The 20,479-nt window shown below is 40.2% G+C and overlaps 2 protein-coding genes across 2 annotated transcripts; one reads left to right on the forward strand and one right to left on the reverse strand.

Moving 5' to 3' along the window:
• Positions 1–6,184: 6,184 nt before the first annotated feature.
• On the reverse strand, positions 6,185–11,854 carry sub1b (SUB1 regulator of transcription b). The gene is made up of 5 exons (XM_083886218.1): positions 11,826–11,854; positions 9,654–9,723; positions 8,632–8,751; positions 6,788–6,896; positions 6,185–6,649 (listed from the first exon to the last, which is right to left on the reverse strand). The coding sequence occupies exons 2-5, from the start codon at positions 9,720–9,722 to the stop codon at positions 6,570–6,572; spliced, it is 378 nt and encodes a 125-aa protein (XP_083742344.1). The 5' UTR covers position 9,723; positions 11,826–11,854; the 3' UTR covers positions 6,185–6,569.
• A 4,509-nt stretch (positions 11,855–16,363) lies between these two features.
• On the forward strand, positions 16,364–20,253 carry LOC310924752 (tumor necrosis factor ligand superfamily member 15). The gene is made up of 4 exons (XM_083886576.1): positions 16,364–16,444; positions 18,083–18,113; positions 18,203–18,262; positions 18,506–20,253. Exons 1-4 carry the CDS (start codon positions 16,436–16,438, stop codon positions 18,916–18,918), a joined length of 513 nt encoding a protein of 170 aa, XP_083742702.1. The 5' UTR covers positions 16,364–16,435; the 3' UTR covers positions 18,919–20,253.
• The last annotated feature ends 226 nt before the right edge of the window (positions 20,254–20,479 follow it).

A 20,479-nucleotide genomic window follows, 5' to 3' on the forward strand; every position in this document is an offset into this window, starting at 1 on the left:
AGTGTCCAACTGATGGTGACTGATGGTGATTTACTTCCAAAGAAAGCTCATTCCTCGGCTAAAAAGGGCTTCAGACAAGAAGAGAGATAAGACAAGGATTCACTTTGGTCGGGCAGAACTCCATGAGTCACAAAAGGACCCAAAATGAGTCAGACATGCGTGCTCAATTGCGACAACTAGCGGACCTCACATATTGCATAATGGACCTTTAAAATCCAAAGAGGACAGGAAAATCTTAGATCTTAGAATTATGGTTATTAATAAGGAGTTAATTTAATGAGTACATAAAAACTGAGAGTGCATTTTACATAAAAACTCGAAAAATCCACACAGGACTGAGGCAGAAAAAGCTTCCTCTGCATGTTTCTGCTATGCTGTCAATCAAAAATTGGTTCCGCCTTTCAGACAGTTCCTCCATCATCATCATCATCATGCACAGGCCCACTGCTGCATTGACACTGAGAGAAGCTGAGCTTCCCTGGAAGTGGCAAACCTCCTTTTAATCTTACTCTTATAAGCATACTTTTTCTTACAATGACAATAAATAACTGATTGACTGATAACGACAAGATCAAGAACAAGATAGTATGTTGGAAAGCATTAAGAATTTACCGTTATGAGCGATGTTAGCATCCACATCTCTCTTTCTGTCTCTCTCTGTCTCTACGTCCTCACCAGTGTCCAAAAAAGGCCAAAATGTAAGAACTAACAAAGATTGTTTGTGTAGCACAGCAGAGCAGCAGACAGGGATGAGATTAATATGGATTTCCTGATATGACTTTTACACTGCAGGTGACTTACCACAGGGATGTTGGGAATGTGGAAATGAGGAATGTGAGCCCTGTTTTTCTTCTAAATCCCCGCGTCTGCCATAAGAGACGCACTGGCAACCAGTCAGAGTGTTTAAGCTTGTTTGTTTTGTTTTGTAAATGTTTAGGAATTGGCTCTTCTGTTGGGGAAAACCACAATTTCTGGTCTCTCTTGTGTTTTCGTCCACTGGACGCCTGACATGTCCTGCACAACTCCGAGGAAATCCAAACACGATGCCCCCTGGAGACCCACTAGAGGAATGTGGAATGTGTACATATTTAGTTAAAGTGTGTAATAAGAGCACATGCTGGTCCCTTAAAGTCAACATTTTACAACATACGATATAAAATACACAATTCAAAGAATCAAGTACAGGTTAAATTGTTTACACTGGGTAAACATGCTGAGACATTGTAGTTTATTACACTGGCAATAAACCAGTGCCGTGCTTGATGTCACTGAAACCATGGCAACTACATTTTGTTGGTCATGGATTGTTAATAATGATGACACAAGATGGTTATGTGCGCACATACCAGAGGTTTTAATGAGCATACATTTATGACATTAGAAGTTGTGGTGAAAATGCCATCTCGTACTTAGCAGTCATATCATCACCTGCAGAGCAGGCCACATGTACGCTATCAAAGTTGTCTCCATCTTGTCTGTTTCTCTCACATGAAGCTGCTGCGAAGTTTTAAATAGAGCTTAAAGGTAGGGTGGGAGATACTGTATTGCTTAAGTTTTGCTGAGTTTGAAGTGTGGCAGCAACTGAAAGCCCAGTGTCCAAAAAAAGTCAGCATTGCCGAAAGACAGCGATGATGCGCAGTGTTCGTGAATCCGTGAAACCAAAAGCTCTGGACTTTTGAATTCAAAATTTTGCCTGCTCAAACTGTTTTTCCAGGATCTCCAACCCTACCTTTAATTTAGATATAATAACTATAAAATCTGAAGCTGAACTTTTTTGCAATTTTCCCTGTAGAGCTCCCCCTGCAGTTTCGGAGAACAAATCTTTACGACACCACCCTAAACATTCATCCATCCTTTGTCTACCTCTTTATCCACTTTCAAGTATTATCAATTAGTGTTTCTCCTCCTTATTCTGAGGACTCCAGGTTGGCGGGCCACAATGACTCAAAATTAGGGTAAGTATCCTTAAAAAAAAACAGTAAAGGGCAAAGCTGCCTTGAGGGGAAAAGCACAAGGTGCATCTCACAAGTGCATCGGAAGAAAACACCTCCCTGTTCTATCACCTCGCTGGCAGCTGTGCCTCAGCCTGGCTGAGTGTGGCTGAGTCAGCTCCACGCGATGTGTTTAGGAAGAGGAGGTCACAGGCCATGTTTTCATTAGAACATGATGTTAAGATTATAAGATTATAAGTGGTGGCCCGCAGCCTGTATGCATTGTCTCTCAGTGGAGTGTTTTGAGATATGCGTTTGTGTTTTGCACCTCAGGGCCACCATACTTACTCCCCCTACAGTTTCATACATGTTTTTTGAACCTCCTCCTACATGAGTTTGAAAACATTGGCTTTAGCAGTGAATGCACTATATGCTTTATAGTGGAAGTTGGCTAGTAACAGTCAGACGGTTCAACCGTCACAAAACCAGGCAGCGATCTTCCCATACGCCAATACTGTATGTTTCCAAAATTGTACAAATTCCCATGTTTGAAATTAAGTATGTATATACATGCAGAAGCCCAGCATCTGCACCCGCCCACTGCTCCATTGACACTGAGAGAAGCTGAGCTTCCCTGGAAGTGGCAATTTTGAAGCATTTGTCCAATCACCGTCATGCTCATCACAGCGGGGGGGGAAAACAAAGTCTGCTGTCCCATAGAGAACAGGTTTTAATGTGGAGGCTGCTATGGGAATATGAAAATCATGTAAGACAATTGGTCATCATCTGTGATAAACAGCTGATACTGCTCGGTCTGTCTACACCACTGTATGTTAACGCTGCCAATAATGGTGCTACTTCAAGAGCTCTTCAAGAAAGACTAAATAGCCTGCTGCTCGAAGCACTATAACAGACCTGTCAATGAAAGGAGCTGCTAATTGTTAAGAATAACATAGGAAAAGTTTAAATATCGCAAGCAAACAAAATCATAATTACATGGACTGTTTGTAAATAAACTCATATCTGGAACAACCAGAGTCATTTCCTGTATTTATACAAGATCGGTTTCCATCAAACTCAAACCGTAACAATGTGTCCCTCTGGAAAGAGCTTCCTTTTCTAACTTGTGGTGGACAAGAAGAAATGTCCAGTACACAGGTTAAAAAACATGGATGTGGCTTGTTACACAACTTGTGGAAGTGTAACAAGCCTGGAAGCTCATTAGATTGCAGTACAAGTCAATCCCAGTTCCAACTTCCGACATAAATGGAATGCAACATTATAAACACCTGGATGGGAAGGGTGAAGCAAAAGGTGTTTGATTGGTTTCAACTTCACCACTCGATGGCACTAAATCCACTAAATGTGGTCCTTTAAATACATGAATTGAAGTCAGTGTACATATCAACGAAGATATATAAACAACACATTCCCAGAACCAAGTTCCGCTATAAATGGAATGCAGCATAAATACCTGGAGGTTTCCACCAGTTTTTCAGAACTTAAGAAGACTCTTGGTTGAGAGGTGACTCTTGTATCTTCAACACTTTTTGAAGATACAATGGCCCTCACTGGCCCCGAGTCCAGCCATCGACTGTGTATTTGTCTTTCCACAACCAAACGTCACAGAACCAGCCGCTGAACGCAAAAACAACATCCACTTCAAACAGCGATGAACATAAATCACGTCTTACCTTTGATGTTTGTAACCATAACTCACGCTTCAGACCAAACTCTGCTGTTTGCAGCTAAAATAATGACGCTTGTGTTTACAGTCTACCACGGTCTGAATGAGCTAAGGGGCCCACTCAAGAAATCCTGAACACAATGTGATGGAAACCTGTTTGACAAAATAACTCCATAAATCTATAATTCATAGTTCCTATTCAAAAATGTTGTATTATGTATAATGTGTTAAGATGAATTGATTTACCCATGGAATAGCTACAGACAGGCTAAATATTAATGTTGAACCACTGTTCTAAAGTTATACAAAATACATGTAGAATAATGGTAAATATTGTTGAAATGTATGAATGATTTTCCTTTGAAATCAGCAGTGTAGTAATGAAATTTCCATCTCTGACCTGATTTCCTGCTGTATTCTGGTAGAACAGCACAAGGACATTTTCAGCAGAATTTTAATTTTAGTATTTTTTGTATTTTTTTTAACTCTAGCTTTACAATTATTATACAATTAATATTACAGAGAAACGAGTCGTAGATGAAGGTTGGATGAGGATAATATTAACGTGAGCAGTAATGAGTTGCAATATGAGACATAGTAATAGTTGTAGTAATTGAGCTGTAGTGTGAAGTTGCTCAATAACGAGCTGAGAACATGGACAGAGAGGTCAAGCCAGGAAGGGGGGATGCCATTCGTGGGTATCTTGTGCCCACTACCAATTGGTACACGTTTATCTGCCATTTTGAGGACAGTCCTTACAAAATGCTGCCATCGGTTTGACGTAGAGCTGCAGCTTCATGTGCTCCTGACTCCTTCAGCACTCTTTCCGGAGCCATTCGTGCCAAAAGAGAAAGAAGTGACCAGCGCAGGCATGCATGAGTAAACAGTGGCACAGAGATGGAACCATCTGAGCCAGGGCTTTGTTAGGCGTCACTTCTTGTTGGAAACACATGTCCACACAGCAGCAAGTGCCTGGGAAAAGTCAACAAATGCCCCCCCCTCCATCCCATCCCCCCTACTCCCTCCCGTCCTTCTGTGACAGGTCACCAGTAAACTGTAAATTTTCTTCAAACAGTTACCATCACACTTCTCCTCTCAGCAGGCGTCACAAAGTTGCTGTGAACTTTACCAAGAGTCAGAACACCCTGATGTTTCAGGGAAACGGTCTCGTTACAGCAATCCTTCCATTGTCTACGTTTGTGTGTGTGTGTGTGTGTGTGTGTGTGTGTGTGTGTGTGTGTGTGTGTGTGTGTGTGTGTGTGTGTGTGTGCGCGAGTCGGAGAACGGCTCATCTGCAGCATGTGCTCAGAGCAAACACACCGAGGCAATCTGAGGAGAGCAGCACTACGACAGGACAATCAGATGTTAGTTTGACTTACAGATGGAATGTCTCCCTGTTATGATAGGCTGCGGGCAACAAGGTTAGAATATCAGTAGGTGTTGGAGCTTTTTTATACCGGACCAAATGTAAGAAACAGATGACGTGTCCTAATTTCTCACTAAAAACAACATTATTTCCAATTATGGTTTGAAAATGCACAATATTTTGTGTCAGAAACTTTAGGGTTACAGGGGGCTCCATGTCAAACCCAACTGAAGCAAGTGTGGTATTTTGTGAAGGGGGGGGGGTCATTTTCTGTTTCCAAGACATTGTTGCAATTTCCTGTTCACTTTAATAAACATGGAAGGTTCACAAAAAATGTCCTTTAAACTAATGTAATCAGCTGTTGTCAGTGTCCAGGCAACTTCCTGCCTTGGTTTTTAATTGTAATACAGGTGCAGTATCGATCAATACTTCTAGCATACCCACTCATCTTCAAGTAAATCAAGTGACAAAATAGATCATCCCGATCCTTAAAGAATTGCTTTTCACAATAATATTAAATATTGGAGCAACCTCACTATTCCTCACTCCAAAATGGCTGACACCACACAAACACTGCTACTTTTACTGTTATACCACTTCAGTCAGTTGTAAACTGTATTATTGCTAAACTTTAATTTGTAGACACTTACGCTACAGTTCTTCTGCACTAAATACCATGTAGAGCATTGTTATCGACTGCTATTAACAACGGCTAGCCCAACACACATTCTAGACCTCTTGACTGGAACGTGATGAACTCAGGACGACGTCACTCCCAGTTTAGACTTTTTAAGTAAATTGAATGCAGTATGTTTAAATCCACAAATAGACTCATATTCTGTCATATGATGTCATTTTTAGTTCGACTGATTGTGTGTGCAAAATACCACATAGAGCACTGTTAACGACTGGTATTGGTAACGATGGCTAGCCTGAGATATGTTTGCCTCCATGCATCCATCCCAGTAAATGGAATGCAGTATTAAAACAAGCTAGAGGCGTAAAAATAAAACTGAGGGAGCAAAAACAGCCAAACATTAGCATGTACAGTAAGCAAGTCAGAGAACATGGCAAATAATGTGCAGCCAAGTTTCTGTTCAGGTTGGGCATTATCCCACCCCCTTCTGGGTGGGATAATGTCATGATGTCAAAAATACAGCCTCTGATTGCTACATTTTCCACACGTGACCATAGCTTTAATAACCCAATTTAATATAATATCCATTTCAATTACAATGAAAAGCACTGATATTATTTCAGACTGTGAAAACTCTTGTTTTTTGTTTTTTTACAGTCACATAAAGTGTGCACATGGACTTACACATAGCTCAACAATACAATGTTAGTGCCTCATTTTTATCATTCAATACAAAAACAGTGCACCCTAAGGCAAACCACAATGATCTTCCAACTGTTTACTTTGACTATAACTGCTCAAAATTCAAAGGTCACACAGACAACTGGAGTATTCCGAGACAAACACTGGGTCTATACAGCTACTAATTAAACAAATCCATTATAAAACAAACCCAGACTTTTTTTTTTACAAAACTCATCTGCCAAGAGGTAAAACTGAGAGGAATGCTTATATTCTCTTAATGGCATCATCGATCTCTGAGATCTGGTCCTTCAGCTGGCTCCATTGTTCGGGGTTCAGGGAGATACCTGCAAGAGATGGAAAAAAAAAAAAACTTTAAACGTTGTCCTGCAGTAGATTATCACATAGATATGGACCATATGGATGTCACACACACTTTATTCAGACAGATCTGCAGCATGTGCAGGCCTTACTGATGTCATTACCTTTCTTCCCCGGCTTCATCTCTCCATCTTGGTTCATCCAGTACTCTCTGACGTCAATCAGGACTTTACCTTTGAACTCTCGGACGCTGACGTATCTCATCTTCCCAATCTGCAAGAAGCAAAGTGGCTGTCAACAGATGCTCTTTCTGATGATTTGAAGATTCAAACAGATGGTGCTGAGGCTAAGTCTGTTCCTCATCCTAATTTACTTTTTAAGGGTAAATTAACTGGTTTCATCTCGGTCACAACCATATGAATATAACACATTTTTGGGATAAATACACTTTATGGCCTTTGAGTTCACCACCCACACAAGAAAGTTATTACCCTAAAGCTCATCTCATATCACAGTGTTGTTCATAGACGAGGGCACTAGAACAGCGATTATGGATTTAAACATATGCGGCATCCATTTACATTGGGAGCTGTCATTCGTCATTCCCCAGTTCACCACGTTCCAGTTGAGAATATATATCAGGCTAACCATTGTTCAGCAACACTGGTTGATTTACATTTAACACTTTGTTAAACATTAGATCGTTCTGATTAAAGAAGGGCAAATGTCCGCACAAATGCGTCATATGCATTTATGTCCTTTTGACTCGCTAATGAAGTGATTCACACGCATTTGGAGACCGGGGTCTGATTCTACTGGTTTAGAGGTTTAAAACAAGCTGTCAATCGTCCACATTGACCAAGGTAAGCCAGAGCTATGGCGATGCGTAACAGAAGACGCTGCAGAGTCACAGAGTTGTTATTACGCACGGCACAGGGAGCGTCGATTTACAGCGAGTTGTCATCGGTTTTTTTTTCCAAAACAAGTTCTTTTTAGACCAATAGTGACATGTAAATAAAATTAAATGTTTTTTTCAATAATTTGGTACCTAAGAAATCCCAAATGGTGCCAAACTGTGCCAAACGGAGAACGCCTAGACATCTCTTTACTAAAACCTGTCATTTTACTCTGCTTCACTGCAGCAGCATCAGACTTTGCACAGCTCATGTCCACATGTTGTTACATGACCTCCATGTGTTTTTAAGCTCCTACTGCATACTTTAAAGGTGATATTTGTTTTAAAATGCAATATTTTTTTAAGCGAGATAAAAAAAAACTTCATTTATGCTGTGTTCCATGTGCATTTACTCTGACACAGTGGCATCTAGAGTGAAACTTACACCTCTGGTGGAATCTCACAAGTGTTATCTTTATTTTGATCATCCACATAGAGCTTGTAACTGCAGAGATTTACTCTATTTAGTTTGGGCATGTCATTTTCGAGCAGGGACATGTCGAGCAGGGACATGTCATCTTTACAACTTCTAAGGTAAACCTGGTTGGTGTGGGTTTGATGAGAGGATAAATTTAAAGCACCTATATGTATTTATGTATGGAAATGTTATGTTTGGAAGTTTTATGTTTCATTAATGAATAATATTGTATAGGGCTGTAACATTTAATTGATAATTAATTAATGACTAAGTTAATGTGCAACTATTTTGGTTTGAGCTTCTTAAAAGGGAATCATTTCTGGTTTATTTGCTCCATATGACAAATAAATGATTAAAGTTGAACGTTTGTGAATAAACCAAGACATCTGAGAACACCATCATCAAACTGGATTCATCGAGCAATTAATCAATAAATTATTAAGAAAGTCTATCGTTTCAGCCCTAATATTGTTTGTTCATGTCTGAAAGGGATATAGTGAATTAGAAATTGTACAAATATAACTGTTACGAAGACGCAATGCCTGAAAGTGGCCTGAAACTAGATGCAAACGAAGAATTTACATTTTTTCTTTGTTAAAAAAGCTTAACTATAATTGAGGACCTGTGAAACCCACCTGGAACATGTTGTCATCACCATTGCTGCTGGCCTTGGAAGAACCACTTGGCTTTGAGCTCTCCCCGCTCTTTGGTTTCTTGGATGGTTTCTCCTGAACGCTGGGCTTCTTTCTCTTTGCCTAAAAACAAAAAAATAAATATTTATCACATTATGGCCCTTCGCTGTGTCCTCGCCTAAAATAAGAGAAATATATAGTTGAGGTTTAATTATTTTACAGAAGACCCCAGCTAAAAATAGTTGTGCTCAGACTGAGAAGATAATGAAAGGAATACATCATAATAGAGGGGAGTTCTTATTCTTTTTCCCTTTAAGGGGTCATCACAGCGGATCATCTGCCTCCATCTTGCCAAGTAATGATGCTTTCATGTTCCTTTAGATTTCTGTTCAAATATATAATGAAGTATAATGTGCATGTCTCCATTTCCCATCATTGACACTGTAAGCTCAAACAATTGTTTGTCTATCACGTATGGGCATGAGGGTTAAAAACAGGACAGAAGGCAAATGTTGCTGTCCACTACAAAGGATAATGATTAGAGCTTGTGTTTTGAACAGTTTAAAAGTACTGTCCATGTGTTTGCTGTTACTAAATAGGAGTTAAGACTCTCTTATGCTGAAAATAAGCAAAAAAAATACATGTGCAAAGAAATGACCATTTGCCTTTCAATGTCATACAATACAGAAAGTGAGATGCCCATAATGTCCAGGATTTCTCGACACTGGTCCTGGGAACACAGTGTCCTGCATAGTTTAGATGTTTCCCTGCTCCAATGCACTTGATTCAAATGGTCAGCTTGTAATCAAGCTCTACAAAAGCCTGATAATGACCCACTCATTTGAATCAGGTGTGGTGGAGCAGGGAAACATCTAAAGCACGCAGGGCAGTGAAGTCTCCAGGAGAGGGATTGAGAAACACTGCTCTACACAGAACTGTCAAAACTTTAATTGTATAAAAGGTATTCACAGAAGAAAAAAATGTATTGTATAGAAAACAAATAAGAGGAATTATAAAACACAAACCTTGGTCTCAACTTCACTGTCAGATTCACTTCCAGATGTGGAAGAGAGCACTTCTTTTGATTTAGGCATTCTGTTGAGACAAACATCAAATCACATACTGTAGCACCCTCTAGTGTTTGTTCAAGAGGGAGACATAACAGTTTCCTCTTCTACAGCTCCCACCCAAATGTACAACGTAGTATTATGACAACATGAAGAAAAAAATATTTTTGCCGTGACAAGATTAAAGTCGACGCGTCGACATTAAAGTCGAAATGTCGAGAATAAAGTTGAAATGTCTATCGACTTTGATCTCGACCTTAATTTCAACCTTATTCTCGACATTTGGAGTTTATTATCGAGTCGACATGTCGACATTAAAGTCTTAATCTCGTCACGGCAAAAATATATATTTTTTCTTCATGTGTGGCCCTAATACTCCGTCGTACAAATGTGACCCTAAAATGGAACTTAAAACATTATATTTTATAGAATGGAGATGATCGTGTGCATACAAAAATAATGATTTGTACTGAACAATTATTAATTTATTTTCAGAATTGTAAAAAGAAATGCTTTTTATGCTTAACGTGTCTGTAAAACACACTGAAACCACTTTATCTTACACTTACATAAAATACATTTAGTTACACAGATAGTATAAATTGGGCAACATTTTTAAGTGAAATACTAGAAATCCATCAAATTAGTTATTTCGACTTCAAGCATATTTGAAATAACAATTATTTTTGGTAATATATGGGTCACCTGTAAGTGACTTTTATCTCATGGCATGTACTTTGCAACATTGTTTTAAATGTGCTACACAAATAACATGTTTAATCGGTCAGTACCGATACCATGGAGATAATATCTTACCTCCTTTATTTTTTGTTTAAAAACTCACTAGATATTTGGTCATACAGAAGAATCAAACTGTGCGCCTAAAAGTCTGTTCAGACAGTGAGCTGAGCTGGACACAGCAGTGTGTTGGGGCTGTAGGTATTACTGGGAAAGTGAATGTAATATTAAAATTGGGATGTGCGATATTCTCTGTCCGATTTCAGTATCAGCAGATGTTGATTTTAAATTGTATTATCAGATCGGTATTATCGATACCAGGATCTGCCAATATGACTAATCACAAGTTAACAACAACAGTAAACAGGCTGCTATCTATTTAACTTTGTTAATTGTTAACACTTGTTTATTTCGTTTAGTCAAGAAAGTGTATACGTACATCTGCTGCAACAAAATATTATATTAATTTCACTACAGAAGAGACTAAATTGCCTCTGCAGTTAGGCACAGGAAGAAAAAAACATACATCGGTTTTGGGATCGATTATCAGCCCAATATATTGGGAAGCATATTTGCAAAAAGTCCAATATTGTGCATTTCTGATTTAAAGAAAACATTTCACAGACAGATGTATACTGTGGAAATGGTTTCTGAGACGCTACAATGCCAAAAAACAAATATCAGAGCCCGAGTCATGATGGCGTCAAGATATGTTTTGGAGGTCACCATTTATCATTATAAAAACATTTATTTTTTAAACGTGCACTGGTATGTTTTAAGTGAATAGATGTAGCTGCTGGCACAATGAACACAATGGTATTCAATAGCCGTTGATCACCTCAGTCAGTAATTGGGTCGTAAAGCGGAGTAGAAGCATCAGTGACGCAAACTGCTATATTCATGTTTACATCTGTATGAAAGCATAAATATGAAGGCTAAGTGTATAGATCTAAACGTCTCTGCCCTGACATTTTACATCCATCCATCCATCTTATGAGGTCTCAGATGATGCGATAGAACACTCCCGTTTGAATGTAGCAGCGCTTAGCTCTTTAGACGGACATTTTATTTCCTAGGATTTCACGGTCACATTCGCGGCTTGTAGCTCAGAGTCACGTTAAGGCTCGTAAACACCTCGCCACACAGAGCTAATGAATGACCGAGGAGACACTGGACCACGGAAGTTAGTTTACAAGCTAAGCTCTCGGCGCACACGTTAGCCGCGGTAGCTAACGTTAACGTATGCTGCGTCGTGGGCTGTTGCTTTCTTTTGCCAGGACAATGAGCGGTGCTAGCCATGTAGCGTAACTCACACACGTCTTATGTATCAATCAAACAAACACGTATTAAAACCCACAGGTTTACTGTTATTATTAAACTGTAAACGCTTACATGACGGGATGTTGTCGAGCTGTTTTCTTGACCGGAAGCGGAAATGAACAGTTTTTCCGGCGCGAGGTGATGTCTGGGGTTTGACCGTTTTTTCTCCCCTAACGTGACATTAATTGATTACAAATTACTAATGAAATTTTAATGATACATATGTATTTCCCTATCAATAAATACATAAAGGAATAAATTAGTTTGTTTGTTAATTTGTAACTTTTACCTGTATGCGTCTACTCTCTTCACTTACAAACATGGCTTTTTCCTTTAGTGTTTCAAAAATCTGTAAAAGAATAATTCAGAACGTGCTTTTTGAAATACATTAATACAAAAAGCTTAAGGCAAGAGAACGTGAGCTAACACAAATGCCCTTATGTTCATATAAAACCAAATCACCTTGTGTGACACAAACGATCATATTGCAGTCACTGAGATCGCATTTTGTTTTATATGACTTAACCAGCAGCTGTGGTCGATATGAGCTTCAAATTATATCACCATACTACTTTTTACGATGATGTAGCAATCACATTTGTGACAGTATTTTCCACAATTTTCAAAAGTGTTTGTTTTGATACAGAACAATATAAAGGTCACAAAAAATACAATTGATCAGGGGTCCTCATGTGGCCCTTGGGCTGTGGGTTTGCGAACGCTTCATACAAAATATATTCTTAGATCTGAGTTATTACTTGATCCATGGGCAATGCTAGCCAGTTTTAGGGGTAAGAAATGTTGTTATTCTAAGATTTGTGTTTGTCTATGATAAGCTTCGATAATGTGCAAAATATACTCTGTAGTTTATGGTTTAAAATGTATATATTAAAAAAATAAATAAAAATAAATGATATAATCCTCTTATATCCAGTTATATGTATGTGTTATATTATTGCATATTATTATATACAGTTATATGTTTTATCAAATTATGTTTATTTGGTATAAATATGGTATGTTTTTTGTTTTTGTGTGAAAAAAGGGTGGTGATGGTGAGGCTCATGGGGTGCTCAGCACCCCTAAAGCTAGGGTAGCACTAGAATCGCCCCTGCCTTGATCTATGGTTTATTAGCTCAATTTTATAAATTTCACTGATTGTATTGCTTCTGGTTTCAGACTCTTTTGTTTTGTTTTGTTTTTTTGTTAAGTGTTGCTATTCTTCAAATCATTAAAGCCCAATTTATACTCCTGCGTAAAGTGCTCTGCGTAGGCTACGCAGAGTCCTCTGCGTCGTCTCTGGGTGCACGGAATATTTTTTAAGTGTCTGTCACTCCGTCAAGGGACAACGGAGACGGCAAGAGCTGCGATTGGTCCTCAGGACAGGCCGAGCTGAGCTGCTCTGTGCCGGCTCACAGTGAGCAGCGAGCGACCACAGAGGGCGGAGCTGAACACCGCCGACTTCGTCGCAGCCGAACTATAAATACGTCATATCTTAACACACACAGCACATGTTTAGACTCTAAATGGCCAATTTCTCGCCTCAAATTATCTTCAAACTGCGTTCTGGGACACAGAAAGGTGACAAACGGCCGCTGTTTCAACAACAACAGTCTTTCTCCCTCGGACGCCATTGCTCACTGTAGCCAAAAGCACCACAACCTTGCGCAGCGACCCCTACTGATCGGGCGGGAAAATGCAGCGCCTATCTGTCACCACGACGCAGAAGTATAAAGGCTCTTGTGGTCTACGTGGTGACGCAGACAGATAACGCATTACGCAGTCGGAGAAGTATAATGTGGCCTTAAGACTGTGTTAATGATGGAAGGGTAAGTGTCGCATTTGCATAATGTAACATAACTTTAGCATTAGCAACGGGCAGTGTAATGCAAGTAATTGTTGTGTTAATGTTGCTGTGCAGACTAGCACTTGGTAAATCTAGTCTGAGTCCATGATTTACCAAGAGTTAAACACAAAATCTGTTGATTGTGTTTGTCTTCTGTTTGTCCACTAATGCTGAATATAATTATGTGCTATGGCAGTGTTTTAATTAACCACTGCAACATCCAGTGGTCAACTTGTTTACACATGAAACATATACATCAGAGCTGAAAATGACACAATCACCTCCTTATAAAATAACAAATGTCCATCTTCACTTGAACAGGCAGTGTTGCCCTGTGTGTCATGCAGCAGCAGCAGCAGCAGCAGCAGCAGCAATGTTGGTCTATTTCACAGATCCTGAGGTTCCTGGTGCAATGTTGTCGCTAGATTCCACAGCGCCTTTGAGAGCCTGCATGGCCAGAATGTTCCTCCTCCTTGACTCTTCCATTCGCATTGGGTTTGATTCAGGCAGGTTCTGTTGCAGACAAAGGCAGGTGCATTCAAAACATCATATATTTGACAAGGCTGTGATGAAATAAATAGCAATTAATACATTCTTAAAGGTGCCATATGTAAGAATGTGGCCAAAAACGGTTACTACATTCAAATTCAAAATACAGAGGTCTTTTAGCTTTCATTTTCTGACGTAACTGGCAACCTGTGGTTGCTCGGCAGCTGAGACTCTACTGACTGCAATGATTGGTAGACGGCTGTAGGTGGCGCCACATGCCAAAACATGATTTCAAAGCATAAACATGATTTGCAGTCTGTAAAATATCTTTTGTAATGCAAATATTTTGGTTGTACTGTTGTTGTTGGTGAGTTCAGTTTGTTATATGAACATTAAATAATGCACCTTTAAATGTACAGTATTAATGTCTTTCTGTTTTGGGTTTCATTGCTAGCCTACGTAGATACTAAAAATGCATTATTTACATTCCATTTTACTGACAAATGTCAACATTTCAATAGCTCTCATTAGTCTGCTACTCTCTACAACAAAAAAACCTCAGTGTATTGTTGCAGTAATGAAAAACACCTGTCAATAACCTCGACATGTTGATGAAAGAAGTGCTAATTGGCAGTGATTGTATGGCTAACACGCAGACACACAGTTACCCACAGTCACAATAACAGCCATACAGAGAGTTACAGTTTCACAGACATAGTTACAGTCTCAAACTGACCCGGTTTCAGTCAGACACACATACACAGACACAATTGCAGTCACAACAGACACCACATTGAAATCCACTGAGCTCTGTACCCTGATCGTCTTTTTCTGATCCTCTTGGCTTAAGATCATAGCCCACGACCCAAAACCAGCTCCCAGCACCACGACCATACTCAGGGCGGTCCGCATGACGCTCATCCTGAACAATCTTGACAACCGCGGTAAAGTGAGCCGCTGTTCGACACCCGCAGTCTCTCCTCCAGTGTTTACTTGTTCATGAGTTTGTTTGGTAATGTCCGGAAACAGTACGCGCAGTGAAAAGTGGGAGTTCTTCTTTTTGCGCTCCAATTGCAGCTCATAAACAATACAATGGTGCATTGCTGCCACCTAGTGGTTGTGGAGTATGAATAGTGATGATGATGATGATGGTGATGATTTCAACAAAAATAATGAAAAAAAAGAAACAATCATACAAATACCTATGGAAGCTATGGGAGCCCGTTTCCGCCAGAAAAACAAAGCAAAACCAAGAGGTATAAAAAGTCTAAATGATGAGATAAAAGTCTAAATAATGAGATAAAAAGTCTAAATAGTGACATAAAAAGTCCTAATTATGAGATCGAAAGTCAAGATTATGAGATAAAAAGTCATAACCACGAGTGAGATACAAAGTCTATTTATCTCATAATTTCGATTTAAAAAAAAAATATTAAACTAATAATCGTTTCTCTTATTATTTTTGACTTAATATGCCTCTGTGTGTGTGTGTGTGTGTGTGTGTGTGTGTGTGTGTGTGTGTGTGTGTGTGTGTGTGTGTGTGTGTGTGTGTGTGTGTGTGTGCGTGTGTGTGTGTGTATGTGTGTGTGTATTTAAGGGGGGGCATTACATTTTTTTCAGGGGGGCAAACTTTTTCAACCTACAATTTATCTGCTTCAGGGTGAACAATATGGCTCTGTGACCACTTTCTTGTATTTTTTTTTTATTCCAGGACAGTGTGCACGTACATTAATTTAAATAAAATTAAAAGTTGAGTGTCAGTACATTGAGACGAGTGAGAGCACAGGCATGTTCGCACGTGACATGACACTTATCACCCGTCACCCTTCATTATTTGGTGTATTTGCAATACGCGTGCGGGAAATTGCAGCGCCTATCCGTCACCACGACGCAGTAGTATAAAGGCTCGAGTGGTCTACGTGGTGACGCAGACGGATAACGTATTAACGCTGTCGGAGAAGTATAATGTGGCCTTTGTGTGTGTGTGTGTGTGTGTGTGTGTGTGTGTGTGTGTGTGTGTGTGTGTGTGTGTGTGTGTGTGTGTGTGTGTGTGTGTGTGTGTGTGTGTGTGTGTAAAAGGTCAACAAACGACATAAATCACAGAGCACATGACAGAGGACGGGCACTCCCACATATCGGGGAACGTCGTGAAATGAGGAGTGAGGAGGAGTGAGGACATCCCTCGGAAGAGGAAGTTTGTGTCAGACACACGAAACTCAGCATGCAAGAATGAGAGTCCAGCCCTGCCTGGAAATAGGATAAAAGTGGGCTCTCATGGAGCCCAACTTCAGTGTGAAGAGGAACACTATCAGCATGGAGGAGGGAAGAGACCTTCGCTGCTGCTGCTATGAAGAAGGTGGAGGAGAAAGGAGAACCTGTCGCAGAAACATGGACAGAGAGACCTTCTTGCAGAGAATGGCTTGTTTTTTAACGGTGGTTGTGCTGCTGCTGATGATGATGCTGCTGCTTGTTGCTGCTGTGACGCTGATCACGCTCACTGAGAGAGGACACCATCACCAGGTAATGACGCTGCTGCTGCTGCTGCCGCTGCTCCGCTTTAAGCAACTAAAACTCTAATAAATAAAAAATTACTCAGAAAAAACAGAAAAAAATTATTCAAAAAATCAAACCGAAAATTAATTACTGAGAACAACTTTTTTTGTTTGTTTGTTTGTTTTTTCAAGTGAATGCAATACGCTTCCGTATAATAGAATGTTAGTTTGGTGCATAAAGTTTTGTCACGTCAGAATGAGAATGACCTTTTGTTTTTATGTGCGCCAAACCCGCTCATGAGTTTATTAAGGCCACATTATACTTCTCCGACTGCGTATGCGTTATCCGTCTGCGTCACCAAGGAGACGCCTCGAGCATTTATACTTCTGCGTCGTGGTGACGGACACTCGCTACAATTTCCCGCCCGATCAGTAGGGGTCGCTGCGCAAGGTTGTTGTGCTTCAGGCTACAGTGAGCAATGGCCTCCGAGAAAGAAAGAGAGAGAAAGACTGTTGTTGTTGAAACAGTGGCCGTTTCTCACTTTTCTGTGTGACGGAACGCAGTTTTAAGATAATTTGAGGCGAGAAATTGGCCATTTAGGGTCTAAACATGTGCTGTGTGTGTTAAGATATGACGTATTTATAGTTCGGCAGCGGCGTTATCGGCGGGGATCAGCTCCGCCTCTGCCAGGACGCCCGGAGCGCACTGATAGCCGTCACAGAGCAGCTTCGCTCGGCCTGTCCTGAGGACCAATCGCAGCTCTTGTCGTCTCTGTTGTCCCTTGACGGAGTGACAGACACTTAAAAAATATTTCGTGCAGACGGAGACGACGCAGAGGCTCTTTAACAGTCTCTGCGTCGACGCAGAGTCTCTACGTAGCCTACGCAGAACACTTTACGCAGAAGTATAAATTGGGCTTACACTTTTGTTTCAGGCTGAACAATGGCTCTAATTAGATGATCTGTTTGTAAGCACTCATTAATGCTTTACACAATATGCTTTATGTATTATTAATGCTTAATACTGCTTTATACAATAATACGTGTGTAGATTTATTACATAAAGCACCTTTAAGTGCTTTTACCCCAAGCAAAAGTTATCTTATAGCTTATGGAGGATGGGAATGATTATGCAAGTATTCTTTCATTTAGTTATAAATTAATTTATCTCTGTATTTATTTATTTATTCATAGGTTTTGTCATGTTTGTTCTCCATGGAGTACCCTCAAAAAGAAAACACAAGTTGTACCTATTTTATTATACATTTCTCTATCCTTTTTTATTTATTTACAAGGCACCCCCATATATAAAATACTCATAATGGGACTCGGAATGATGCTGTTGTGATGATTCAGTGACACATAATTTTTATCGCATGATCACTTTATGGTGTTGTTCTTTTGTTTGGTCATATCACTATAATAAAATATACAAATGAGTCAGTAGTGCATTTACTGTGGAGGGTCTCCTTGGAGGTTTTAATTGGTTTGTTTCCTTACAGGTCCTGAAGAATCCTGGAAGCCAATCATTACGTAAGTGTCTTTTTTCAGTGATAAAGTGTGAAGAGAGGCTGTGCTGATTTTACTCATCCATCACTGTGTAAAACATCATTGTTTTGCAGGCACCAGCAGCAAACAACTGCAAATTCCTGATGTCACTAAGCCGTGTGCCATAATAAGAGGTAACACATTATAGATGCCTTCTTACAACAAGAGGTGTTTTATACAATCTACATTTTTAGAAACTCAAAATGCAATCTGAATCGTATATAAAATAATATTACCCTATTTCTATGATGGCTCATAGAAAGTCATTGAAGCGAGCAAACATCATTTGATCATTTATTTAGAGCAATCACCCCTATATACAGCATGTACATTAATAACCTGTTTTTGCTTCTTTTCCTGTTCCACTTCTCTGGCAGCTCCCTTTGGCAATATCACAAATGGGAAATACCTTCTGTGGGAGCATGAGAAGGGATTGGCCCGCTGTCTCGGAGGTTTCCGCTACTTTGACGGAAACCTGGTGGTGCCCAGAAAAGGCATGTACAGAGTCTTCCTGCAGATCACCTTTGAGAGTAGGACCAAGTGCTCCGGGGAGCTACAGCTCAAAGTCCAGGTGTTTGCTCTCATGGACAGTTACGACCGCAACATACTTTTGCTGTCAGCCGTCGACACGGCCAATTGCAACATGACTCAGTGGAAGAAATCCCTCCATACGACTGGAATAGTTTACCTCGAGGCTAACACTCAGCTACGCGTATTGACGCCCAACCCTGAACTTATCATCAGAAAGGAAGAATTTGTGCTCTTTGGTGCAGAACTTGTCACTGAGTGACCTGATAGAGATATCTGAATGTTGCCTGTGAACCCTCCACTCAGTGCATTGGTTGTGCCATATTTTTCAACGTGTCCCCTTCAGCTTCGCAATTTTAAGGGTTGCCTTTTTTGTCATTTCCTATACATTCGTAGGTATTTAAAGGGGAAGTAAGTAGTTTATAGTGACATCTAGAGGAGAGGCTGAAATTTACAACAAAGACCTGCTGCTCTGCTCACCCCCTCCCTTCCCTGAGCGCTACGGTATCCGCAGCTGGTCAAATGTCGTCCTCGTCGTCTTTCTCCGTGTCAGCAGATGAGGTTCGTGAGGCGAGGGAGAGGGCGAGCTACCACCGCCGTAGCAGACGAAGCGGAGAGAGAGGAGGCGGGACTTCTGCTACAAGTAAAGAGACGCTTGTTTTGTTCTCTCGCGTTTGTCCTTACAGGCTCCGGCAGAAACATGGCGTCTCGCTGCTAACAGTGGCTATGCGACCGTGGCACACAACCATGTTATTTTAAATGACTTTTTGAAACACTACGTAAATGAAACAAAGAATATTATACAGCGACTAGACAATGCAGGAGCACATAATATGTATACAAAAGTGGATTTTGGGTAATATAAACCCATAAATACTACATATTGTCCCTTTAAATGATCGATTTGGGACCAGGTTAGTACGAGGGCATCTCTGGATTAGAAGCGATCAGAGATGAAGACCTGGCTCTTATCAAGAACACGGGCCTCGCAGACACTGGGGAATATGGAAGTCCAAGACATAGAACTGTATGTTGTCACACTGTAAATGAGTGGCAGTCTGGATCTCTGCACAGTAGCTATGTTTTGCTGTGCATTGGTACAGCTCAGGACATTTCTAAAGCTAACGGTACATCTCTGATTTTTGTCAACTGCAAACTACAGGTTTATTTCATGGATATGGCACTCTGCTCATGGTGTGTGTCGTCACTGACTGCGGTACAGATCATTTCATGTGATGAGATTACAAGCAAGTCAGTGCAAATAAAGGATTCTGTATGTTATAATTTGGCGCTAGGTACAAATAATATGTCACACAAATCCCTTCATCGCAAATTCTAATCAGGCTAATCCGTGTTTAACTCGTTTGAACATCCTGATGTCCAGAAATGGAGGACAGTTGCTGTTTGTATGTACCCATGTTTCCATGTGCATGGATAAAAGTGTGTCTCCTTAAGGCCACACCACTCATGTGGCATCGTCGCTCTGTGAAGTCATACTTTTACTTTCTGGTAACAGATATCCCTGCTCTGATATTCCACTTGTATTGGCTTTGTGCGACAAAGCAAACAACTACAGGGGAGGGAATCAGCTTCCTATTCAGTCGCTTTTCCCTTTAAGAGAAAAGCGAAACAAAAGGTTTTGAAAGCTCTTGATCCTTGGTCAGTTAATAAATACTTGACTTAATATGCTGCTCCTGTCTTTATGTGGTTGCTGGACACACACGCATGAACACACTGTGGTGTGATCTTTCAACACACCTCACATATCAAAAAGACAAAGTGGAGAAAAAGATGAGGGCAAAATTTAAAACACTATAAAGGGG

Source organism: Microchirus variegatus, assembly GCF_963457635.1.
Source record: "Microchirus variegatus genome assembly, chromosome: 3".
Taxonomy (NCBI): Eukaryota; Metazoa; Chordata; class Actinopteri; order Pleuronectiformes; family Soleidae; genus Microchirus; species Microchirus variegatus.